The 25,410-nt window shown below is 46.5% G+C and overlaps 1 protein-coding gene across 1 annotated transcript; it reads left to right on the top strand.

The window, feature by feature from the left end:
• The first annotated feature begins 17,588 nt into the window (after positions 1-17,588).
• Positions 17,589-18,692, top strand: LOC104341960 (urotensin-2 receptor). The gene has a single exon (XM_009956388.2). The coding sequence runs from the start codon at positions 17,589-17,591 to the stop codon at positions 18,690-18,692; it is 1,104 nt and encodes a 367-aa protein (XP_009954690.2).
• The last annotated feature ends 6,718 nt before the right edge of the window (positions 18,693-25,410 follow it).

The raw sequence follows: 25,410 nt of genomic DNA, 5'->3' as shown, positions 1-25,410 counted from the left end.
CAGACTCCAAGAAAGATGAGACTTTGTACCCTCTTAACAACACATGTCCCTCTTGTCTTCAACACAAAACAACAAAAAGTAATTTCAAAATAATCTTTTCTTCCCCCCCCCCCCCCCCCACTTTCCTTCCAAACCAAAATTCTTTCTCAAAGTATTTGAGTGCCAAAGGACATCACAACCCAACAGGCTGGTTTCAGAGCTTTTACTACAGGCTTTTTATGCCTATTTGCAGCCAGCGCTCTGGAAACCTGCAGTGATGGAGAGATTGACTCCCGAGACTCGAGGTCTAAAATTCTCCAGTTCAGACCACCACAGGTCTGCATTGTCTAATAACGAGCAACTGCAAACTACAGCTTAGCTGTCTAGGGGCAGTTTGCCACAAAACCTTAGCAAGCTTTTACCTAGCTTCCACTGCTCCTTTACTGCGTCGATAAAAAATTGAAAACACCCATGTTTTACAATTTAAACGTCCACATTTCTAGGATTCAGAAGGTCACAGTAAGGCTCTAGTGCATGAAGTTTTCATACCTTAGCTAAAAATAATCTTGTAATTAAATACCTTCAGCTAAAATGAAGAACTTAACTGGTTGTCTCAGATAGCTTTACTCCACAAAATCATAGTCATGCCACAGAAACATTTATAAGCTGAAGCTACTAGACAGCCATTGACTTTTTTAATGCCCAGACATTTTTCTATCAGAAAGATGTGGTTTCAGTAAAATAAATATTTTTATATGGAAAATAGAATTTGAAAGGATACTAAAACTATATTTTAAATAAATTAACCTTCACAGAAAACTGAATGAACTTCTGTTTTTAATCTGAGAACATAAGCACTCCCTTGGGGAAAAGGGAAGAAACTTAAAAGGTGAAAGGAAACAAAATCCAGAGAAGGAAAATGGAAAACTCAATACTTGCATTGCCAAAGTGGCGCTGGGAATTTATAGCAAGCGTGGTTTTGTTTAGGAACTGCTCTGGGAAGCACAGAAGGTGGAAGCAGTTGGTCCAAGTTTACACAGTAAGTCAGAGGATCCAAACCCGGGAAGGTTCCCCTCCTCTGGCAACAGTCACCAGAAGGAACCAGCTTCAGAACAGCAAAGGTTTGGAGCCAAAAGTGGCTTCTCTTACTTTGTGCGAGACTATTTCACATCAAAACTTGCAGTCACGGACTCTGTTGTAGCAGTGCTATCATGCACTTTCCCCCAGGGGTAAACACTCTTCACTTGTGCAAGTTGGGAGAGTAATTTCAAGATGGTTTTAAACCCCAAAATGAAAGGCAAGGGGGCAAAGTGCACTGATAACAGCCTTTAGTCCACATAGACTCCTTAAGGCTCAGAGGTAGCAATACAGAAAATATTCACTACTAAGAAGTAGTTTCTTCTTATTTACTTCTTTGAGGGTTCATTTATGCTGGATATCATTACTGAGCTTGGTTAAGGAAGAGTCAAGCCTTTGGCTCCACGCTGGACTGCATTTCTAAGATTGTTCATGGGAACAGTCTGCTTCAAAGGAGGGATGTACTTTGAAAATCACCAGAATGCAAAATGTCTCCACAGACTGCCTTTGTTTATCACCTCTCACAGGCTCCAGAACACACTGGCTAAGTCAACAAGACAGAATGTTACAAGCAACAACCTTTTTCTTTCAGCTCTGACATCTTTGTGGCATCTGTAACCCAAGCTCAGTCCTCCCTTATTCCTAGAATAAACCTGCAAAAGGGACAAGACAGATTTGTTCTTAAATACACCTTAACTAATACTAAAATTCAACCTTGTGAGATCAAAGTTACTCTCAGCGAGAACAAATCAGCCAGGTTTCCTTAATTTGCAAGCCAAGCAATTAGAAGACTATTCTTGTTTGTACACAGCAAAACAGCAGAAGCAGTCGAGCACAACTGTTGAACTATGACCACTCTTTCCAAGGCAAAACCACACCGATTTCTACATGAGGATGATTCTTCCATTCATGGGAGCTCATTCATCCCACACAGCAGTGTTGAGAATAGCTGTGAATCTTGATACGTCTCCCAGAAATGACTACACTTACCAAAGAGCACGGTGAAATGAAAGGATATTGTATCTTTCCTCCTTTTCTTAGGATTCCTTTCTGGCTCATCCCTTCCAGGACCAAGTTTCAACTAATCCAAGAATTTCTGACATTGCAATAACTCATTTTCTAGCCCTGCCCTCAGGTTCCCAACGAGGGTTTCATTACAAGCTCTGTCCTCCCGGTCTTACTTCTCAAGTTCCAAGAATTTGAATGAAGGTGTTTAAAAGCACAACTTTTGGAAGCGGGTGGAGGGGAAGAAAACAAAATAAAGAGTTATCTGTGCTACCATTCCGTTTCATTCAGAGACACATTGCAAGAGATAATGAATTTTGAATATCAGTAAGACTGCATAATCCAGCCACCCACTACCAGGCTGCTGAGCACAAATTTGGCTATATTTTTTCCCTTGCCAAACTGTTCTTGCAGCAGGCCCCTTACTTGGCAGAAATGCTGCTGCTATTCTGGCTGTAGAACACATTTAAGGGGAACACTTTGTTCCACTGTGTCAAATTTATTCTCGGCAAACTCTTCCTTCCTGCTTATGGAGCTCCCTACTCCAGAAAAAGCCACCGACACCAGAGCAGTCCCAGCCTCGGTCCTGGCTCATCCATCGTCCAACTCCACAACTCCACCGCACCATCTTTTGTTGGGAGTCTTGAACAAGAGTCAGAGTCCTGTTAACAGAACCACCTACCCTGAAATAACCCCTCTCAATGGGCAGCATGGAAAGTGCTCAGCACAGGACTCATTTCATGTGGAGTGACCGGAGCTGTGTTTAGAGGCTGATCTCCAGCCCAAGCTTGAGTTTCTTTACAACTGTGGCAAAGTCACGTGTCTTTCTTCTGCCTCAGCTCCCTCAATACAAACCACACATAATAAAAATCCCTATGAAAGAGACTGCTGGGCAGAATTAATGCAGAGTGTTGTCTTCCCTCCCCTGCCGCCCCCCCAGCTCCTCAGGCCTGGAGACTACTGTAACAACCTACTCTTCTCCTTATCCAAGTTATCATCACCTCCATTGAGACACAGTGACCAAAAATGGCAGTGGGAGGTCTTTTGAACCCTGACCTCTGAAAGGGACAGAATCAGGATTTTGGTTTGGTTTTTTGTTTGTTTGGGTTTTTGTTGGGTTGTTGTTTTTTTTAAAAAAAATTTGTGAGAAGTACCTATTAATTCCTCAGAGGCATCAGTGAAGTTGCTCATTATCCCTAAAACAAAGCTAAAAGGCAAAAGCTTAAATACCTGAGGGCTAGTACTAGGTTGCAGACCTTCAAAATGTCCAGCAGAAAAGTATAGTCAAGTACTCTGCTCCCAAACTCAGAGCTCTTTTATGAGACGAAAACTTGCGTTGAAATGAAAGAAACAGATGTGCCTTGCTACAGAAAAATGAAATAACACAACTTCTAACATTATCAGTGCTTATATCTAACTTTGCCTTAAAATCATTAACCTTTTTATAGCTTGAGCAATTTCTATTCCACATTATGTTCTTCTGAATAGAAAAGCACTCCCAAGTGAATTTAGCCTAATGAGAGAAGTCTGTGATGACAGTTAAAATCATCCATTTATCTTTTGAAAAGGAACAGCATAAGTACATTCCCCATACTCAAAAATTTGCTTCAAGTTTGTTCTCTACAATGAATTTATTCCCAGGCCAGCTCCATTAGCTTCAACTTTGGTGGTTTTATATTGTTCTTGGTTGTTCTCTGGGGATTGCTTTGAGACCCATCAACAGCTTGCACCCAAGAGCTGTGGGACAGTAATTAACTCAGGGTTAACATCCGCTGGGTTCACAAACAAACAAGTGATTCAAAGGTTAAAACCTCTACATCATTTCTCCAGATACATCCACGCAGAGACTGCCTTAAAGTCATTTGCAGTGATTAAGATGTGTTACAAGCTGGCTCTACCCGATACAGGCAATCACCAGAATTATGTTTTAATAGGAGAGAAAAGGACACTGCTATTAGGGAGAGACCTGCCTGCTTGACACATATAAAAATATAACTCTTATTACATCATCACTGCATTTTCTGAACCTGGCAGAATACAAACAGCCAGCCTAACATCTCTAAGCCAAAAACCTACTGAGGATGCAAAATTATGTTTGGCTTCCACAGCAGTCAACTATTTTAACACCTCCATCAATTTTACATTTGTATTACAGAGATGAACATGACACCTGTTGCTGCTTCTGAATCAACTATCTAGACCGGGTTTTGTTCAGGGCTATCAAAATTGAACTTTTAGTAAAATGACACTTTTTCTTCTTGATAGATAGCAATAAATCTTGTTGTTAGGAATAGTAAATTTGTATTTCTCTGTTGAGAAATAACACAATCAAGAAAGCAAATAACACCAAACTGAACATCTAGCCTTCACATTCTTAATTATTAGAAAAAGAGAGATGCAGTAACCTTAAGGGAAGCACAGAGCCATTCTGCCAAACAAAGGTCTTGACTTGAAAAATTAGAATAATTACTACCACTCTCTTACCTTGTTGATTAAGTCTCAACGGAGCTTCAGACCTAAGTTATCCTACAAATGCAGCACGGCTTGAGCTCAGACAAGCACCGTAGGAAAACACTTGGAGAAATGATTGAACTTCGTTTCATTACTTATCACTGAAGATGATTTGCCTTGATTGGTTTCTGAGTGAAACCAAATGATCTAAAATCATCCATTTAAGATTTCACCTGATCCAGAAATTAAAGGTAAAGACCCTGAAAATCAGTGAGCCTGATTCCTAAAAGTGAGAGTGAACAAAGTAAGCAGAAGAGTGTGAAGTAAAACTAACCGTCCTGATGCTGGAACCCTTACATGGTGCAACACGTAATTAGAGAAGTTACAGGCACTTTAAGAAGGTGGTAATTTAGCAAAGCACAAATTTACATGTTCGCAGTAAGTTTCAGTCCAATTCTGGGTTGTATGGAGCATGGGGCCATTTCTAGTGAAAGCAAATGTATCAGGGTTTAGTAACTACTGAAACTACATGAAAGAAGTATTAAAGAAACATCCACATACACAACAGAGGCTGCAGGAAAACCCTTAATTCTGTCACTACCTAACTTTTGACTTGGGAACTCACAAAATTCATGTAAAATAGATTTTTGCTACATTATTTCTTAACTTTAAAAAAAAAAAAAAAAAAAGAAAAAAAGAAAAAGAAAAAACGGAGGGGAGAATAATTAGGCAATCCATCACAGGGACCCCCATATCGGCCATCTGCAGGACCCAGTCCCTCCCATCCTAAGCCAGGGAAGCCCTGGTTGAAGCCCAGGGAGCCCAGGGTTAACGACATCTCTGAAGGCAGTCCTCAGCTGTCAGCCTCGAAGCGTCAGCCAGCCAAGGGAACAAGGGATCCTCCTCTCCAGAGGGTTTTGCAGCTGTTTATGGACAAGTGCCGGAGGCAGGAATTCTGGAGCTCTGGACTGAGAGCCAGACACTGGGGGAGAACGTGCCTCAGGAGCCACAGGCCCCTTTCGGGAGCTGTTGGGGTAGGCACTAATGCTACCCCCGACCTCGTTACCCCATTCCTAACTGCACAGCATGCCAGTTCCTAATTACCTCCCTCATTCCTCCTGCTCCTCCTCCATGTGCCCTGGTCCCCTCAGCTGGCTTTCTGTTGGGGTCGGCAGAGGAGCACCAAGAGCCCAACACCACAGATACTCCCAAGCGGCGAGGTGGGGAAATTCCTGGGCAGGTGTCTTAGCCCTAGTCCTGTCCTAGCCTCGATGCAGGCAAAACCTTCCTGCTGTGTATGACGGAGTTGTCTGGTCTGGTGGAGCCCAGCGAGAGCAAGTGGGCGCAGGAACAGAGATGCATCTCTCGCACCACAGCGTACCCTGGCCCGATCCTGCCCGGCCAAAGCAACTCTTTAATTAGCCTTTTTCTTCGTGGAGGGAATGGCTTTCAAGGCAAGACACAATCAAAAGCAGACACCCAGCATGGCAAAAGTCTGGAAAACATCCCCACGAGCCAAAACTCAGATCTCGTGGGAAGTGCTGAGCCGTCTCAACCATTTCACCTCCACCTGTAGCTACACTCCTCTCTGCTTCTCCATTTCCACAACTTCATTGTACCACCGCCTGCTGCTGCCCCAGATGTCCTTAGGCACGGGAGGGCCCACTTGCTGTCCTCAGTCCTCAGCAAGCACAGCCCCTGCCGTGCAAGGCTGCCTGCTGTAAGGGTGACCAGTGACATCTTCACCTCAGTGCCCTGCTTGGCCGCACACTACAAGCCCTTCAGTTTGCTCATTATCAGTTTACGGTAGGCAGCAGGCATCGTGTTCAGCTAATTCAGCTTGGACTTGTCGCCTCCCAGGCCTATAACACAACCCTAAACTTGCAGCAGCAACTCATACCAGAGCAGAGCACACAAAAGCCTCTCTGGCAGACGTAACTTTGAATGTTTCTTAAATCAGAAGCATCAAATGCTCTCAGCTCTATGTAGACTTTGATTCTCCTCCACAGTGTTCCTGAAGCCTGCAGATAAAGCGATGTAAGATGTCCTGCCAGAGCTATAAAGCTTCAAACCATACAAAGACAGACAATCGGTTTTTAGCAGCCTGTCTGGATTGCCTGGATGGATTAAGCATAAGTAAACCCCTCTACCTTGCAGGGTAAAACTTAATGAATTTGCACATTTTCTGATGGTTGAAACACGAGCCAGGGAAGCATGACCAGCTGGACACGTTAATGTGCAATAGTGTAAAAGTAGCCAAATACATTACAATAACTGTCACTCAGTCAGCAGTAGCGGTGTAATGTAAGGAACACATTAAATCTGTTCGAATAATTGGCACTATGTGTTTATATAGGACTAGGGTTGCATATTAAAACACACCTGATTTATTCTTCATAAGCAATGAGTATTTACTACATCTGTGATAGCTGTATAGATTCAAACCTCATTTTTAAAAATTATTAATTGGTATTTAATTAGCATGCATTACCATACTAGTTATACACATCCTAGTCGTGAATGCAAATGTAATTCTAATAATTACATAACTAGTTAGGCTTTCAGGAGCCTAATACATAATGCAGCGCAGACAGCTTCCCTTTGCCAGAGAAAAATAGCATGTCACACGTACAGAGTAACATTTAAAAAATGCTTAAATCCTCTTTTCAAAATGGACTTGGGTCTAAATCAAGAATTCTTAGACTTCCTAGTGCTTCAGTGCCACATTTATGTGCCACTGCCATTCTCAAACCCTGCTACACAACCCCACAAGCATTTTTGTTCCTGCTGGTTGGCACGTGCAAGGCCACGTAAGACCACCAGACAGCTAACGGGTTGGTCGGTGCCGTACCTCAAGCTGATCCCATGAGGATCCAAGGTGGGATTCCTCACCCGAGCACTCCTGTCGGCAGTTTCCAGGTGAGCACCTGCAGCCTGAGGCAGGCCGGACCATCCAGCCCACCTGGCTCAAACGCTTCCTTAGGCGCTTTGCCATTCCGCCCGCTCCCCTGCGGGTCCTCATAACAGCAACGGGAAACTACGACGTGGAATCCCCGCAGCAGATCTAGCTTTGACAGCAAATCACGAGGGGTTTCATAGCTGACTAGCCTGAGCAGAAGGAACTGCCACAGGTCAGGACTTGTCGCTGATGAGATCGCTGTGATAATGTTCAACCCCTTTCTTTCCCTGTCGTCCACAGCTCCTTTTTCAGCCACTTTCTGCGATACATACATAAACCTCCACCCACGTAAAGGTTGTCTAACGAGGCTGAGCACTGAACGACGAGCTGGGAGCTGCACAGGGACGCTGGAAGGTTGTGCTCTACATTTGTTTTACAGCTTGGACCCTCAAAACTGTTTCAGCGCCTAAATCCCAGTGATTTTCAATCAAATGTGTGATCCTACATCTCTAAGTCCTTTACAAAAACAGCATATAGTCTTTTAAAAGCATATTAGGCAGCTTGGAAAGACTTTTACATTGGCACCCTTTCTAGGAGTAATGGAATTGCCTATCTGAGGACCATCGCAGGGGTCAGAAGAGGCTCTTCCTTTTGCTAAGATATGCCTTTGTTACACTAGTTGTAAAGCAGCTGCTTCTTTCAAATGCTGGATCGATATGTGAGGTTCTAGAGATGCGCATTTGAACCTCAGCCCAGTAGCAGTGCTGTGACACCTCAAAGACAGAGCAGAGGTGGCACCTTCAAACGATGTGCTAGGACAACCGCCAAACATGAGCCAACATCTCAGCAGCTCTCTGGGAGACAAATATTCATATAGTCTCCTTCCCTTCGGTGGTGTGCTAATTCGAAGTGGTAGTACAGAGAACAACCCCCAGGCCACTGGCAGCATAAAGACCAGGAGAACGGAGCACTAGCAGTCGGTGCTTGCATTCATGGTTTTACCAATATGTAAGGAAATTCTCTAAAACCCAGTGGTTCTGTCAGATATTCCCCTACCTTCTTTCAACTCCATGCTACCAACAGGGAGACATTTCTGAACAGGTTAGGAAGGGCTAGTGGGGAACAGAGAGCTCTTTGGGAAGTGAAGAACACTTCTGCTATTTCTCCCACTTAGGAAAGACACTCCAGCCCACAGCTTGACAGCCTGGACCCTGAAAGAGAAAAGTTGATCATCCCACCTAGCAGAGAATACCTGCCTCTCATCCAAGCTATTTAGGGTACAATGTAAGGCTCTTTTTCAGCCGTCAAATCTCCCCTGACACTGATAGGTAAAACTGTTAGTGTCCCCCCACGTCCTCCATCTGAGCACTGAGGAACGCAGAGAAATCCCAGCCCTTTTTCTGCACTTCAGCAAAAAAATATGCCCCCTAATTGGTGGCTGTGAAGAAAAACCATCAGGTCTAATTCTTTACTCCAGCACCATCTCCCATCCTTTCTTTCCAAAGTCCCATGCCTCACATACACATGCTTCTGGCCCCATTTTTGACAACTTACAGGTATTTCTATTTCTACCTGTACCGCAGGGTGCAGGAACTGTCCTGCAACGCTTGAAAGGACTAAGCAACAGTCCTGCTTCCAAGCCCAGGTACGTCTCTTAAAAAGATTAATACACTCTCTGTGTCTTTAAGCAGAAGCCTACAAAACCAAATTTCTGTACCTCAGGCCAAAGTCATACGGCCTCCTTTCAACCTCTCCGCTGTTAGGTGCGAGCTGGCAGCTCAGTGAGAGGAAGAGGGTACCACAGCCAGTGGCCTCGGTGCACCCCGGAGCATCCTACAGCTGCAGTTAACGGGGGCCAAAAGGCTGCGTTTGTCAGTCTGACAAAAACAACCCCGAGATGCGGCATTTCCTCCGCATACAATGAATCCCCACGCAGAGCTTCCACTCCCCTGAGCAAGGCTCCCAACAGCCCTTGAGCTGGATCTCTCCACTTCCCACCACCAGGAACAAAAACCCCGAAGCTATTCAGCTGCACTGACCAGGCTTTCCCTCCCCGGACTCTGCTTGTGAGAGGGATGTTTATCTTTCATTTCTCCTGCTGAGCCCAGTGCAGGAAAATCCTACCAAAGATAAATGGCTTCTTTTTCAAATGTTAAATTTTAATGGAAGTAGTTTTTAGTCAAAGATTTGCCAATCGCTCATGGGGAATAATAAAGCTTTTGGTTCATAAGGAATTGCGCTTGTGTCATCTGGTCTCTGTTTCTGACACGCCTCGCTCTTTTATCTTGTAGAGGTTACTGAAGTGGCTTCTGTCCGTTATTGCTCAAAAGAACCATTTGCTTGTGCTTGTTCAAAGCAGCCACACATCTCTATATCATTGCTGCCAGAGTTGTCCTGACAGTCACTACCAAACAAACGCCTGAGCATCATAAGGAGTAGCAAATTTACTGAGGGAAGGATACAGAAGGCAGAGGAGCGCTTTATGGGTCCCATGCTAGTACTGTACCAGCCACCCAAATGGGAAAAAAAGAGGTTTCACCCTATTTTGGCATGGCTGCACGAACGCAACTGTCTCTGCAGATACCAACTTAACCTTAGAGATATGTTCTTCGTATCAAATCCACAGCCTGAGGAAGCATCCATCAACAAAGTGTCTCCACTGGAGACGCCTAGACAACAGCAGTGCTCAGGAATACCAAACCCTGCCTTTACCAACCCTAGGTAAATTTTATATTTAAAGGAAGCATTAACATTGCATATGTTGAGAGCAAATATGTATGAATTATTGCAGACAGTTAAAGCAAAGGCACAAATTCCCATCAGGAAGCAAGGAATAGTTTTATGACTGTGAAGCTTTTTGGAGCCAGGAACATGCCCACTGCAATGTGAGCGGATCATATGGCACGGCAGATTTTGATGTTCTCTTTGCCGTATGTCACGTACTTCAGAGCTTTTGTGCAAACTGCCAGAGACAAGAAAAACATACTATTAGTGAGTGAAAATAAAATATTCCATTTTCTAGGCAAACCGTGGGGGCCTGAGCTCTGGGCTCTCTTCAGTAATAAAAGTATTAGTGTTTTTACATAAATATGCTGGTCTAGTCCCAGGCTGATTAGTAAAGAATTGTAAATGTACCTGGCTATCCGCAGCCTGCAGGGAAAAAGCTATGCTCCCAGTGGTTATTCTTAAGTCTTTGAGTTGCTGAACACTGTTTTTCTGATTGTCTACAAGTTGCCATGAAATCACAAAATGGGTCTAAACCCCCCTCCGATAAACCAACAAACAGATCCCTGTAGTTCCTCTATCACTGTGCCTCTCCGGTGCCTCTGTTTATCCTGCTCGTCTGCCAGCCAGCATGGTGACAGGGAGGAGAGAGTCCCTGGGGAACAAACCTCCTCGGGTCGGTGTGACCGAGGCGCTGGCAGCAGCTGGTGGCACACGGCCATGGCATCGTGCAGCTTCTCCAGGCACGGTCTGAACAAACCCCTCTGCCCAGGGAGCCCGGCTCGCAGCCCACAGGGGCTCAGAGAGCACAGCACTGCAGCAGCTCTGGGTGGAAAAATGACTGGGGAAAAGCTGTTTTGAAGATAATTTAAGGACTGGAAGTAGAGCACACGGCATAAACCCTCTGCTCTGTTTGGTCAAGGCTTTTAAAATCAAGTTTAACACACATCTAAAGAGAGACAAAGTCTGATCCAAAGGCAATGGAAAAACTGGAACAAAGAGGACTTCATTGCTCTCACTAAAGCCTATGTAAGTACCCACCCAGCCGGAATTTTCACTGGCTGAAATCCCCTTTCAGCAGCAACATCTGACAGTGATAGACTCCGACACATACCCTGAAATAATTAAGCCAGAGGAACATTAGAATAAAAATACAACAAACGTTTCTCAGCTTCCCCTGAGGCACTAAAATCTGGAGGCAAAAGTCAGCTTCTGGATAAAACGGGCAGCAGTGAGTCCCTGCCTGGTGCCGCTGGGCTGCTGCATAGTCTCCTTTTCTGCACAACCCACACCTGCACTGAGTGCCTCTCTGAGGAGTTTAGGAGGAAGAAACGTATAGGAGGAGGTAGATAACGAGGAGAGACATGACTAAGCGGAGGCGAGGGGGTTTGAGTCACACACACAGCTATCGCCCTCACCTCGAGAGCTATGCCAGGAGTCAAAGTGCTACCCAAGAGCTCTCAGCACTGCTTTGCAATGCTCCAAGCGTGGTTTGCTGCTGGAAGGGGTTTAAATAATCGACCTTAAAAAGGATGCTGTGCTGCCAACCTCCAAGGCAGAATCACCGCTCAGTTCAAACATCCCCAGAGCTGGACCCAGCTCTGGTCTGAACCTCTGTTCAGAGGAAAGGATACGAGTTCTCACTGGGTTTTTAATCACCAGCTTCCTCCAAAGCCCACTGAAATCCAGGGAAAAGCTCCCACTGACTCAAGTGAGCTCTGACCCAGACACAGCACAAAGCTTAACTGGGATGTGTTTCTTTGGCAAAAGGAGATTCCTTGGGCTTCCACCCTTTTCTCACATCTGTCAGGAGGTTTTGTATAATTCTTATAAAACCAAGATGAAAAAACATCCATTTTCCAGTTAACCATTCCTCCAAAACAGAGTGGGAGTTTCCCCCTCCACCGTGCGGGGTGCACCGTCCTGGCAGCAGCCGGCTGCTCCCCACCAGCTCCTCTTGTGGCTGCTGTCACCAAATGCAAGCTGTTCACCTAAAGGTAATTCCTCTGTGTGGACAGAGAAATGTTACAGAAGCCGGGAAATAGTTTCCAGTATCTGAAGCCCTTTACGAACAAGAGGTTGAGTTGTGGTGGTGAAGGCATGCTGAAGGTTTTACATACACCTCTGAGTGGAGTTTAGACTGTAGAAAGAGATCTTCCTTCTTTGGGGGAGAAATTCACAGACACAAACGCTGTAATTTTTCCATCAGTAGAATGGGGTACTTAATGGGACTGAAAGCCTTCCTACCTTGAACAAAACCAAATCAAGTACTAGAAGCAACACTGCACCGAGCATGTGACTTCCAGAGCTTCTTCGGCTACAGAAAAGGGAGCTCAGATTGCCAAATCAAACCTGCTGCTGTCCCCGGCAATACCCTTCCGCTCTTTGGGTCAGATCTCTGCCAGCTGTTTGGCACCATCGCTGCAGTGCATGGGGCTGTCCAGATGCTGAGTTGTATAATAACAAAAAACCTCTCCAGGAGCCCGTACTCTCTCCTTTGTACTCACATGCATGGCGAAGAAGGATGATTTATTCACTTTTTTTTAGTGTACAATTCCGTCTTTTAGGTGGGGAGAAAGTGTTCAAATCTAAGGGTTTAATTTTCCACAGGAAATTACTTGGGGTTATTAACATGGGGTTTTTCCATTGTAAAATGATCTCTACTCAAACGCTCTAACGCAAGGAGAAGATCCTAAAAATCCTGCCAGAGCCCTTACTGCTCAAAGTGCCTATAATAGCACACAATTCACACTCTCCCTCTACTGCAAAAGCCAAGGACAAAGCCTTTAATCTCCTGTCTTTTCTCGTGGCCCACTGTAGCCTCTGCCAAGGATAATCTTCAGTACTGAAGATCTCGGGCTTATTGCAGCACTCTGAAGAAGCTCGGAGGGCTTTGGATGTGTGAGAGGTGAGGAGCATATTTTCATGACTCTTATCTATTAAGCGGTTGCTTACAATTATCTGGAATTGGACTCAGCAGCCCTGATGGTGCCTTCCTGTAGAAGGCCTGCAGCGTGCCTACAGAGGTAGCAAGCACCACCGCCAGATCCTCCGCGGGTGCAAATCCACGTGGCGTCTCAGCCCTTACGCTGCTGGTAACTCTACCCTGCACACGTGGCAGCAGGAACGAGAGAGCAATGCACTTGCTCACGAGTGCTGTGATTAAGAGGTAGAAAAGCAAGTCCCTCCTATGTTCTTTATATCTGGGAGGGCTTTTAAAAACCCACTCAATTACATTCCTGAAATAATGCTGCCTGAAACCTGTTGCGCAGTCATCTTTAGAGATCTTGGAGAGGGTTCAGATTCTCTTCGGTGACTCCTCCAGTGCTAGGACTCTTGCCTCTTAAACATCTGAGTGTGGAGCGAGAGCTCTAACTTTAAATCAAAGCATACCTGTAAATTCAAATTCAAGGACATATTCAACTGTGTAAGATGGACATAAATATAAGTGTTAACAACAAGCTTCCAGAAGTGGTGCCTCAAATTTGCTTTTGATTATAGCTTGGCAGATCGGGAGTGACTCCACTGAGATCAGCAGGTTATGGTGTGCACAGTCCACGGTTTTAAATAATCCTTCACACCTGAGTGGCGATTCTGGTTCAGAAACAATTTCAGAGAGATGAAGACCTATGCATATCATTGCAGAGCGCAAACATTGTTCCGAAGAGATTCAGTTGCCAAGCTGCAGAGATTATATATTAGTGTGTTAGTAACTTGAGACAAGGTTCTGGATGGCGTAGGCTATTGAGTTAAGCGATGCAGCCAGATCAGTCTCCGGGTATCCTGTGGGATATTATGCTGCAGTTGCTTTCGATACCTCTTTGTCATCCACTTCCACTACAACATTACATTCCATTTACAGGCTCTAAACCAACAGATGATAACTTTGAGCCTCTAAGTTTAGGATTAAGAAACGAATGTATGGATCTCATCTGACAGCATGTGTTCGGGATTTAACAAACCTCACCCTTGGGCTTCTCCAGAGCCATCTCAATCTCTGGATGCTGTAATCAGGACCTCTCTGAACTTGGCAAAAGCTAAATACTTTCCTGATGCTTTGCCAAGTGCTCAGTTAAGTCTTTTCACTTCCCGCTGGGTAGGAAAAGCATTGGCCACATGGTGACAGGGCACAAGAACATCGCAAGAAGCAGCGGTTGCTCACCTGGCCAGGCAGAATGGGTTCGACTAAAAGCGAACCCATCCAAAGGCTGGATCTGTGCACCACGGCACCGGTACGCTCACAGCTGACGTAGGCCAAGAAGGATGCAGAGGCAGCATTTCACATGTTCCCTACTCCAGACTGCAAAATTCACTGTCAACAATAAAACTCCACCCAGAAGGTGCTTCAGGAGGACAACACCTCACAGTGACAGTCCCTAACAGGGAGCCTCCACTTCCAAACAGGCACTGCCTCCCTTTGGCCCAGCCAGCACTTAGTTTTGAAGCCTGTCACAGCTGAACGGAGCGATGAGAGCTGCCTTTCAACTTGCCAAGACCACAGCTTTCAGCTGCCCACAATATATACCCTGACCTTCATGACCAAACAAAGGAGCACCAGCTATTCACGGAGTAAACCAAGGGGTTTATAAGAAAGACATTGGACATGGCTGCTCAAACAGCCCTCATCACATAGACTGCTAGTGTCTACTGCCTAATAAGCACACAATTTCATTAGGAAATTCTAAAATTAGGCACTGAGCACCTGAAAAAAAAAACAAAAACTATTCAAAACAGACAATAAAACGCAAAATGAAGCTATATTTTAAGATGGCTGGGTATGTTTTTGTGCATTAGCACAAATGACTCCAGAGGGGAAATTTTGCACATGAAGTACATTATTCATCATTTTCTATCAATACTTCTCAGGATATTACAAGAAAAAACACAAGGGGATTAACAGATTCTGAGGTTCACAAAAGACGATTTGATCCTTGATGAACTTGGTTTTGTGTGCAATATGTCCCTAAGGACTTATTCTGACAGTAATTCTGCAGTGAGCTCCATATTTGTATTTGATCAAAATACGTCTTCCAAAAAGGCACTTGCAGTCCTTAGACATCTGGAGAAATGGAAAATTCACCACTTCTTTTGGTAGCTTGTCACCCTCACTGCTGAAAAATGTGTATCTTCCGTACATAGACAAACAAAAACCATCAGTATTCCAGACTCCTGCATCGCCCCCTTTCTAATTCTGATTGATTGCGGTTGTCATACGCTCCAGGCCCAATTCCACCAGGCATCAAGTGCTGCGTGAATCCTCACGGGTGCTCAGAAGAGACTCGGTGCATGGCAAGAGCAGAGCACTGGAGGGGAGAAGTGCCTCTTGCTCAGAGAACAGGCTTTGCTCTGCTGCAGGATGACTTCAGGTAGCAAATTATGTTTTAAGAGTTTGATAGGAGTAAGTTCCCACGGATACATGTGAGTATCCTACATGTTTAAGAAAACAAGTGTTTCGTGGACTCACTAATGTTTGGCATTGCTCAATTAGGCGTCCTTCTGCTGGAAGGAAAAAAGGGAGGTTGAAATTAGGTATTTTACTAATTAGGTAGTTCTCTGTTTGGAAGAACATATCGCTCTGCTTCTCTCTACCATCTCATGTGATCACCCAAACCAAATCAGGTAGCACAGCAGACAAATATCTATTCTACTCTCTTTTGGCCCTCTGTCCTGGCTGTTAAATGAAGACAGAAAACAAAACAGTGCAGAGAACAGCTTCAGAATAAAAAGGAGACAGGACTGCAAAAGTTGCGTGCAACCTAATTCTCAGAGATGATCTATTTATGCCAAATCCGGATCTTACTTGAAGTCTGTGGCAGTCAATCCCCTTGACTGCCATGCAGGCAGGATTTGGCCCCAGTAAAGCATCCGCCTGCATTCCCAGCTGCTGGGTCCAGCTGCTGCGGAGGAACGCGGGGCTGCCAAGGGCGCTGGCATGGGACTGAGTCCGAACTTCCAGTGAAAAATATTTCCATCTCAGCGCCTGGATCTAAACTTTGTCAGTGTGATGGCTGAATCTGATAAAGCAAATCCCTGCCTGACAGTAATTCAATTTAGATTCTTCTCCCTCACCAGCATTCAAATCATGTTTGAGCCAGCTATTTTATTGAATATAGCTTTAAGCGTTTGGAGAGCTTTGGAAAGACATGTACGTTCATCAGCAGTACTGGGTAGCAAAGCAGAGGTACACGTGTGTGTGTGTGTGTTAACTTTGCAGCAAACTACAACCGAATATTCAATACAGTATTTTTATAGGGCTGAATCCTGCTCCCACGAGTCAACAAGTTTCACCACTTTGCAGCATACCACGGAGAATTAGATGACAGTTTGCGCAAAAGCACTTCGAGGAGGGATTAAAACAAGCAAATAAACACATAGCAGTCATTTTAGCACTCCGGATACAAGCAGAAATGTTTGAAGGCATAAAGGCCGGTTAATTCCTATTGGAAATCAATGGGAGCTGGGGAAATACAGCACTCTTGCACTGCTGGAAAGCTGTCCTTTGACTACGGATTGACCTAATCTCTGCTTCCTCTAAAGCAAGATGGAAATGTAAGGCACTCATTGATTGTGCAACTGGTCCCAGATTTCCTGTCTAACTGGAAGTTGTCTCTGTAAAACTCATTCCTCACACTCTGTACTTTACCCTCTTCAGGTGAACCAGCTCTCACCAAAGCTCAGATTCGAATTTTACTGCAGCATTGCCCTGCTTTTCAGAGTAAAATTCAAAATACAAGCTATACCCACGGGGAAAAAAAAAAAAAAGAAAAAAAAATTATTTCAGCCATGGTTTTGTATCCACCCCCATCTAAGTCTACCGCCGAATACATCTGCTGCCTACCCGAGCAACACCCGGGGTGGCTCTGGCTCTCCCTGCTGCCCACAGGGATTTCCTTGACCGATGACCTGAAGCAAAGCACCGCGTCCCCTCGCCGGCGATGCCAGCCCGGGGGAGAAAACCCAAATCACAGCCGAGCGGCCAGGAAAACTTTTTCGGCAGCTCCCGCAGCCCTCCCTCCCCTGCCCGGCGCCGCGGCTCGCTTGGCGGGGCAGCGCTCCGAGCCCGCTCCCGGCCGGGGGTCCCCAGCGCGGCTCGGCCGCGGCCCCTCGCTGCCTCCCCCCGCGCCCCCTCCGCCCGCCGCCCCGCTGCCGCCGCACGGAGCCGCCTCCTCCGGGACGGCACCTGCCCGCTCCGCTCCGCTCCGCTCCGCCGGCCCCGCACCGCGGCGGAGGGGGGGGGCGAGAGGCGGGGGGGGGGGGGGGGGGGTGTCCCCGTTGTCCCTCCGGGCGCGGAGGCGGGGAGCCCCGGCGCGGCGGGGGGCGGCGGCCCTTCCCCCCGGGGGCAGCCCGGCGGGCGGCCCGGTACCGCCCTGCCTCCCGCGGGGGGCGGAGCGGGCGCCGGCGGGGCCGGGAGCCGCGGGGCCGGTGCGACGCTGCGGGGCCGCCGCCGCCGCCCATGGAGCCCAACGGGACGGCGGCGGCGGGGGGCAACGGCTCGGCGGCGGCGGCGGGGGCGGGCGGCGGTGCCCCCGGGGACGGCCCCCTGCTCATCTCCTCGGCCTTCGGGACGGTGCTGTCGGTGATGTACGTGGCCGGGGTGGCGGGCAACGTCTACACGCTGGTGGTGATGTGCCACTCGGCGCGCTGCGCCGCCCCCATGTACAGCTCCATCGTCAGCCTGGCCCTGGCCGACCTGCTCTACCTCTCCACCATCCCCTTCATCGTCTGCACCTACCTGGCCCAGGACTGGTACTTTGGGGACCTGGGGTGCCGCATCCTGCTCAGCCTGGACCTGCTCACCATGCACGCCAGCATCTTCACCCTCACCCTCATGTGCACCGAGCGCTACCTGGCCGTCACGCGGCCCCTGGACACCCTGAAGCGGTCGCAAGGCTACCGGAAGGTCACGGCGGGGGCTGTCTGGTCGGTCTCGCTGCTCCTTACTCTGCCCATGATGCTGATGGTCACCCTGACCGAGGGGGGCAAGGCAGAGGGCAAGGTGAAGAGGATGTGTGCGCCCACCTGGAGCGAGGACGCCTACCGGACCTACCTGACGGTGCTCTTCAGCACCAGCATCATGGCCCCGGGAATCATCATTGGCTTCCTCTACACGCGCCTGGCCAGGACCTACCTGGAGTCCCAGAGGAATCCCCCCCACAAGGAGAAGAGCAAGAGGTCCCCCCGGCAGAAGGTCCTCATCATGATTTTCAGCATCGTGCTGGTCTTCTGGGCCTGCTTTCTGCCATTTTGGATCTGGCAGCTGGTGCGACTCTACAGCAACTCCCTGCAGCTCACCAACCAAACCCAAAAGTGCATTAACTACCTGGTGACCTGCCTGACCTACAGCAACAGCTGCATCAACCCCTTCCTTTACACCCTGCTCACCAAAAACTACCGGGAATACCTGCGCAACAGGCACCGCAACTTCTACAGGTTCACCTCCTCCTTTCGCAAGAGGGGCTCCAACCTGCAGTGCTCCTGGGGACGGTCCATGTCCTCCAGCAACCAGTATGACTACAGCTCGGAAGCCCTGGGCATGGCCACGCTGAAGGACAAGTGAGGAAGAGGAGGCGCTCCGGAGACACCAGGACCAGCAGAGCGTCTGGCCAAGGTAGGGCTTTGGGACCCCTTAGCTCGGAAGGGTCCTAAAAACTCATTTCTGGTGGTCACTCTCATTAGGGGCAAGAAGTTGTGTGAACCCAAGCACTGTGAGATGGGTCTGAATCTCTGTCTGGCTTAGGGCTGTCAGAGGAGTTCTGCCAGGAGCCAGCAGCCATTCAGGACAAATCCTTCAGGGTTTTGGGGGCAGAAGATGAGGTAGATAACATGTTCAGTTCTGCCACAAACTCTTTTCACACTTTGCTGAGTTTTGCCCAGCTCCAGCTCTGCACTGTTTCTCCTGTGTGGTTTCTCAGTGCTGTCTTCAGGCTACAGCTAGGTCAGATCTGTGAAAGTCTGAAATTGTCCCAGTATTGCTTAATTTAGCTGCAAGCCCTGGGTTTGCCCTATGTATTAACATTGTTTGTTTCTAGAGTGGGTAAAGAGACCTTTAAGCCCCTTTTCTTATTTCCTGTTACATTATAGTGCACTACAGTTTCATCAAGCTTAAAGTCTCTATTTTAAAATTCATTGCAGCAGCACTTCAAACTCCAAGCATTCAAAAACCACAAGGTAAGCTGTCAGAAACCAGAGGATTATCTAAAAAAAGCTTGTAATTTTTTAAGGTTTCTACTGAAGGTGATTTGAATTTGCCACTGGGTTGGGTTTTTTTAAAGCTGGTCTCTTTCTCAACAGTCAACAGGGCTTGGGAAACTGAAAATTTACCTCGGAAAGAAAGAAAAATGTCCTATAATCCTATCACTCAAAGACCTGAGGCTTTAAGAAAAATGACTGAATCCTGTATCATGAGACTCATCATAAAAGGGACAAATTTATTCATGACATTTCATCAAAAGCATTTTGCCTCAATGCATTCTGTTCATTTTCTCCCCACTTAGCGTCTCGTAGTAAACCTTCACCATAAATACTAGAGATGCCTGTAAGCATCTAAACAATTGTAAAGCCACAGTTTATAAAATAAATGCTGATCAAAAAATGGAGCATCATCAGGTTTCCCCTCGCATGGTCTCTTCACCCAGCTCAGGGGTTCTATTTACCAGGGGAGAGGCTGCCGTTCCCAGCTGTGCTCCGAAGAGCTCATGTACGTGGGGATGAAGTTGGCTTCAATAGTTCTGTTTCCTGTTCTGGGACAGGCTCTGGGGACAAGTAAAGCACAATACGAGTTGCATAAACTATTGTCGGCAGCTGGCGGTGCCCAGGGACTTCTGAAGCGGCAAGCAGTTACTTAAGGAACAGTCATTGCCACTTTCTTTAGGCATACTCCGACCCCATCCGTTGGAGAGGAGTCCCACTCCAGCCCTGCGGTGGTACTGGGTTTTGGTGTCCCTGGGTGATCCTCTTGTGTCACACGCCAAACTTCAGGGTATGTTTGTGCTAAAGCAGAGACACGAAGTGCCAGCACCACAGCCAAGGGTTGGGAGCAGAGAACACAGCAGAGCCACATGCTGGATTTTATGCGCTCAACTAGCAGCAGAAAAATAAACCCTTCAGGGCACGTGTTGGATGAAGACCAGGGAAGCATGTTCCCGGTCTGGGAGTCAGGCATTCTTCTTACATGTACAGTTGTTGGGGTGCTTTTTGGGGAGAGGGGAATAAATAACTCACCTTAGAATTGCTTGTACTGCTTTTAACCACGGGACTGTCTGCAAAACACTGGTGACCACTTTGTCATGTTCCAGTACTGCACAGACTACCAAGCTGGGCAGTATAAATATCCCTAATGGTGCCCATTTCCTTATGAAACAGGGGGACCAACACACAGTTCATGTTGGGAATTGTCAGGGAGAGCAGGCTTCCACAATTTTTAGGAACAACTTTTCAGGAACTAATTCATTTTTTAATTATGGATTCTGAAGTCATTGTTACTTTTCCTTTGCTTCCCATTTCCGAGGCTGGAAGTCACTCCCATAGAAGAATAACAAAGATAAGACTTGTCTCAAAAGGCGGTGTGGGAAGGCTGGAGTACGTGCGTCATCTGCGAGGTGTGCTGTGCCATCCTGCTCTCAGGGCGCGTAACGGTGCGGCCAGACAGACATCCTGGCGGAGCCAAGCACGGCTCATCCCTTCCAGGCGTTGCACACGCCATTTGCCCACTTCTGCAAAAACAAACTAATATTTCTTTATGGCTATAGAAAGAAACCCCCACCCCAATTTGGATCCCGACCTGACACAGTGCTGATGTGTCTTGATTTCCATTGCTTGGCCTGAGAAGAGGGTCCTTGGAAGGCCACTTACCCACCACAGCGTTACGAGGCTGCTGCAGGATGGATGGTTACCACGTATGAAAAAGTTACAAGGCTTAGTGTATATCTATTAACAGGTACATAAGGGAAAGCAGATGATGGAAGAGCTGTATAGGTATCAAAAAGAGTATTAGGGAATACACTTTCTGCTTTAAAAAAAAAACCACAGTAAAATATCTAAAAGCAGTCTAAAAACATAGTTATTAATAAGAAGGGGAAGTTGAAAAGCAGCTGTGCCTAGAGAGTAGGGATGAAAATGCAGATCTACATTCATACCCTAACGTGGAGATAAGCCAAGAGAAGGGTTGGATTAGGGGTACGCTTCCCGAGACGCCCCATCAGTCCCCGAAGGGACTCTGCTACTCTGCTCAGTGCCACGAACAGGCACGTAGGGGATGGCTTTCTGTGCCATGTCGTCAGAGCATTATCCATCAAAGGGTTGATGGAGGAGCATCCAGATGAAATGCAAAGCATTGGATATTTGTCACTCATGGGGTTTTTCAACCAGTATGTGGTTCAGCCCAGTCCCATCCCAGCGCTGCTCCTCCTCCCCATCAGGCTCTGATAAACCCATACGAGGTTACTCTAACCAGAGAACCAGTAAATGTGATGACACCCACAAAGCATGTTGTCGTTGGAGCAGAGGAGAGCCTGTTTAACATGCAGAACTGGCCAGCAATCAGAAGATGCTGCTGTGCATGATGAATGACGGCTCTTCAGCAGCGCAGGAAGCACGACATGGTGCAGACCTTCGCAAATACGGCTCCTCGGGAGCCTCTCGTACTCCCAGGGATCAGAGCTCCATTTAAAAGATGAGTTACATAACCGTGATCCCTCTTATTGTCCCATTGGACCAGATAAACTGCCAAAAGTCAGAAGGTTTAACCCACTTCATAAATATCCCACAAGAGCAGATGTTTTAACTGAGTTCCTCTTTGTAACTGGGCAAGCCTTGACTCTTCTGGGTGTGCTCATGTTTTGGAAATGAGGAGACAGTCTTCATGTTCCTGTAACAACAAAACCAAATGAATCCGGTAGTTAGACTTGGAAGGGGATCGCTGCTGCCTCTCTATAGCAGAGTCCTGTCCAGGGCTGACACAACCTTTCAGATACCTGTAAGGAGCAGCTTTGCCTGCGGCTGACCCAGAGTATTCTGGGGAGGGTGTTGGTTTGGGTTTGGTAGGATCCCAGCGTTCATGAGCACATCTCCCTGGAGTCAGTGCCGACCATGCACAACTGCTGTAAAGCAGCTCAGGCAGAGAGGTATTCCCTGTCGTCGGCACCAAAAAGGGTGAGTCAGGACTCCCAAAATCATGAGACGAAACCCACACCTTTTCTCCACAACCACAGAGCCTGCAAAAGTGTATGAAAATTGAGGTAGACAACCCAAATCCAGATGATGGGGCTTTGCAAACTCTACGTATCTTGTCACTTACGGTAAATCTGAAGCATCTTGGGCCAGGGCTGAAGTAACAACAGGAAAGTCAGTCGGGCTGTAACTGAGCAAAACGTGGTGGTTTCCTTGAAAACGATTTTGCTTTGGCTATTCTCTTACATTCCAAGAAGGCAAGCTATGTGTACCCTGGGATCATTTATCATAACCAAATCATTGAAATCCTGTGGTTCTTAATATTTGGGGGGGTTTTATTATAAATGAAAATTTGCTGCAGGTTTAGTGACACAGCTAGTGCTTCGGCAAAATGGGAAATGGTAATTTTAGAAAAGGCAACAGCGTTTTTCTTGTTGGGCCAGAGGTTGTCACTGCAAAACTCCATACTTGCTTTAGAGGAAAGAAAACAGTGTAATCACTAGAAAAATCTTTTCCAACACCCCTTAGGGTTCAGCGTTTTATGGCCAAAAAAAAACCCTGAAACCAACCCAGACTGAAAGAAATGCAGTTTCATCCTGAGTGCTCTTTCCTTCCTTTAATCTAAGGCAGTAGCTGCTGCAGCAACAGCAACTTTTCCACTTTCACTTGAAAAGAGAAAACACCAGTCCTTTGTGGGCCAAGTGAGAACGGCTGTTTTTCACCAGACACAGGAGAATCCATCTGAACCCTACCAAATTGTTCAGACTTTGCAGACTTTACCTTCATCACACATTTTTTTATCATCTTTCTCCCCCCTTTTTTAAACCAGACTTGCAATAAATGCTCAAAAGCCCCACGTTACAATTTAATCATGAGCACGAGCAAATCATTAACTTTTTAACTCCGATTTTAGCCGTCATTTTTGGTGCTTAGCATGTGGTTGAATGCCAGGGAAGCCAGTGGAATGGCGATGATTTTATGAGTATTTTGTATCTTGCACACCACAAAACGCACGGCTTGCTGCCCTGTTGCATTGGCAGAGGAGAACAGGCAGGATGACTAAATTCATAATCTGTTTCCCCATCAGCATGATGAGAGGAGAAAGTGCATCAACCTCATATCCCAGCCCAACTCTCGAGGGAGCGATAACACAGCACCTGAGAAATCCCGAATGCAGCCCCTGCAAGTCAGATGGGAAGTTTGGCTGCTTCGGCTCAGCTCCTACCATTGTATTTCTGAGTCCCTCTGGTGGCAACAGCAATCTTCCTTCCCGAAGTGTCAGGAAGAAAATTTGCTTTTTATTTTAGGCTTTAAAACGTAACAGTTGTACAGAACAAGGTCAAAACCTGCCTATATAATAACATTGCATTTCTTTAAAATAAATAAAATAAAATAAAACCACAGCATGTGAAGAGGGAAAGTCTGTTGTGAAGAGAAAGCCGACTTCCAAGTGCTAACTTTCCTCTCCTGCATTTCTTTCTATGCCAAACCCAGACTAACTTTATTCCTGTCATTTTGCACAACATCCCCACTGCCAGCACCCACGGAAACACCCAGAGCCGGTGACTAACTACAGTTTAGCCCAGCTGGGGTTTTTTTGCCTTATAATATTGGTCGTTCCTGTTAGTTTCAGGTTTTTCTGGGGAACAGGAGAGATGTGGAATAAATTGCTGCGGTTATATATAAGAAATAGATTGCTTTGTCTTCAAAATGGTAGCTGCAGCTTCACAGGATGTAAGTACCCTTTAAAGTTATTGTTATCATCATTACACAAGCTTTTTTTTGACCTTGTTTGGGAACGTATCTAAAACACCGCAGAGGGAAAAGATGCATCAGCTGGTAGCAAAGGTATCGGGGGGGGTTGGATGGCCCAGGTTGGGTTTTGTGAAAGCAGCCAGAGGAGCTTGCTGCCAGCTCGCCCGGCCAAACCTCTAGGATGCAACAACCTCCTGTCAGACACTCAACATTGAAAGGTGTTACTGAGGTTTATTAAACCCCTAAATGGGCCATATATTAAAAGGGGGTTTTTAACTACGAACATTTCTGCTTAGGAATCCAGCTGTCTGCCCACACCGAGGTTCTAGTGTGGTGTGTATCACCTTTGGGGGACACTAACTTCATCTTAGCAGGGCAATGATCAAAACTGAGCTTTGTGATCTGTGGTCCCAAATAAAAAGTTCCCAATGGGACATACCAAAGCAAAATTGCTGAAACATTTTCTTTTTTTTTTCCCAACCCAAGAAAGGGAGAATTAGAAGAGGCAAGGGCGAAATGAACCCTGAAGAATTCTTCTGGCATTGGAGCTCCACTTTTCTGTTTCTCTCCCTTTACAATTTAAATTTTAATTTAAGTGAAACATTTTTGTAAACACTAGGAATGCTTCTGCAGTGGGAAACAATGTGAAGAGTTAAGAAGCATTTGCTGAATTTATTAGAGAAGGCTGAACTTCGGTATTGTGGAAGATGGCACCCAAACCCCTCCATCAAGATATCTGGAGGGAAAGTAGTAAATAAGTTTGTTCAAAATCAAACCATCCAGCAACGTTAGCTGTGCTTGGCAAAGAATACAGTTCTAAATCCAAAGCAGTGCTAATGCTGGAGAAGTAAAATCTGCTAAGTTTCCTTCAGCTTAAGCCAGTGTCTCTCTGAGATGTCAATAGCCTTTCCTTGTGCATTCCCGTTAGGATCTTGAATTCAGCTCCTGAATTTGTAACTAAAACCAAACATGATTTCATCCAAACAAAGCAAGGGAGATTCCTGATGCTAAATGTGGTGTGTCCATAAACACAGCCTTTTGGAGACAGTCACCGCTTCATATAGGCAATCCTGCAAACCGCACCAGGGACGTCCATCAAACTCACAGCACCACTATGCCTTTTATTTTTCTTAATTATCAGCTTGGCATTTGAGAACCACGAGGCTGGCTCTTCCAAGAAGCCTCCCAGGAGAAGGCACTACACAGCAATTGCTTCTCAAGCTACACTGAACTTACCTTTCAAAAGCCTGGAAGGGTGGAGAAGGTGGCTTAACTGTGACGTAGTAATGCTAAAAAGGGAGAGACGGCAGCACTCCTGAATCCCCAGGTAGAGAGAGGACACCTGAACCTTC

This window comes from Leptosomus discolor, chromosome 15 (genome assembly GCF_034619465.1).
Source record: "Leptosomus discolor isolate bLepDis1 chromosome 15, bLepDis1.hap2, whole genome shotgun sequence".
Lineage (NCBI taxonomy): Eukaryota > Metazoa > Chordata > Aves > Leptosomiformes > Leptosomidae > Leptosomus > Leptosomus discolor.
This window is presented reverse-complemented; position numbering and strand designations above follow the sequence as displayed.

Coding starts and splice junctions, on each gene's coding strand:
- LOC104341960 (XM_009956388.2), top strand. CDS start 17,589: ATGGAGCCCAACGGGACGGCGGCGGCGGGGGGCAACGGCTCGGCGGCG.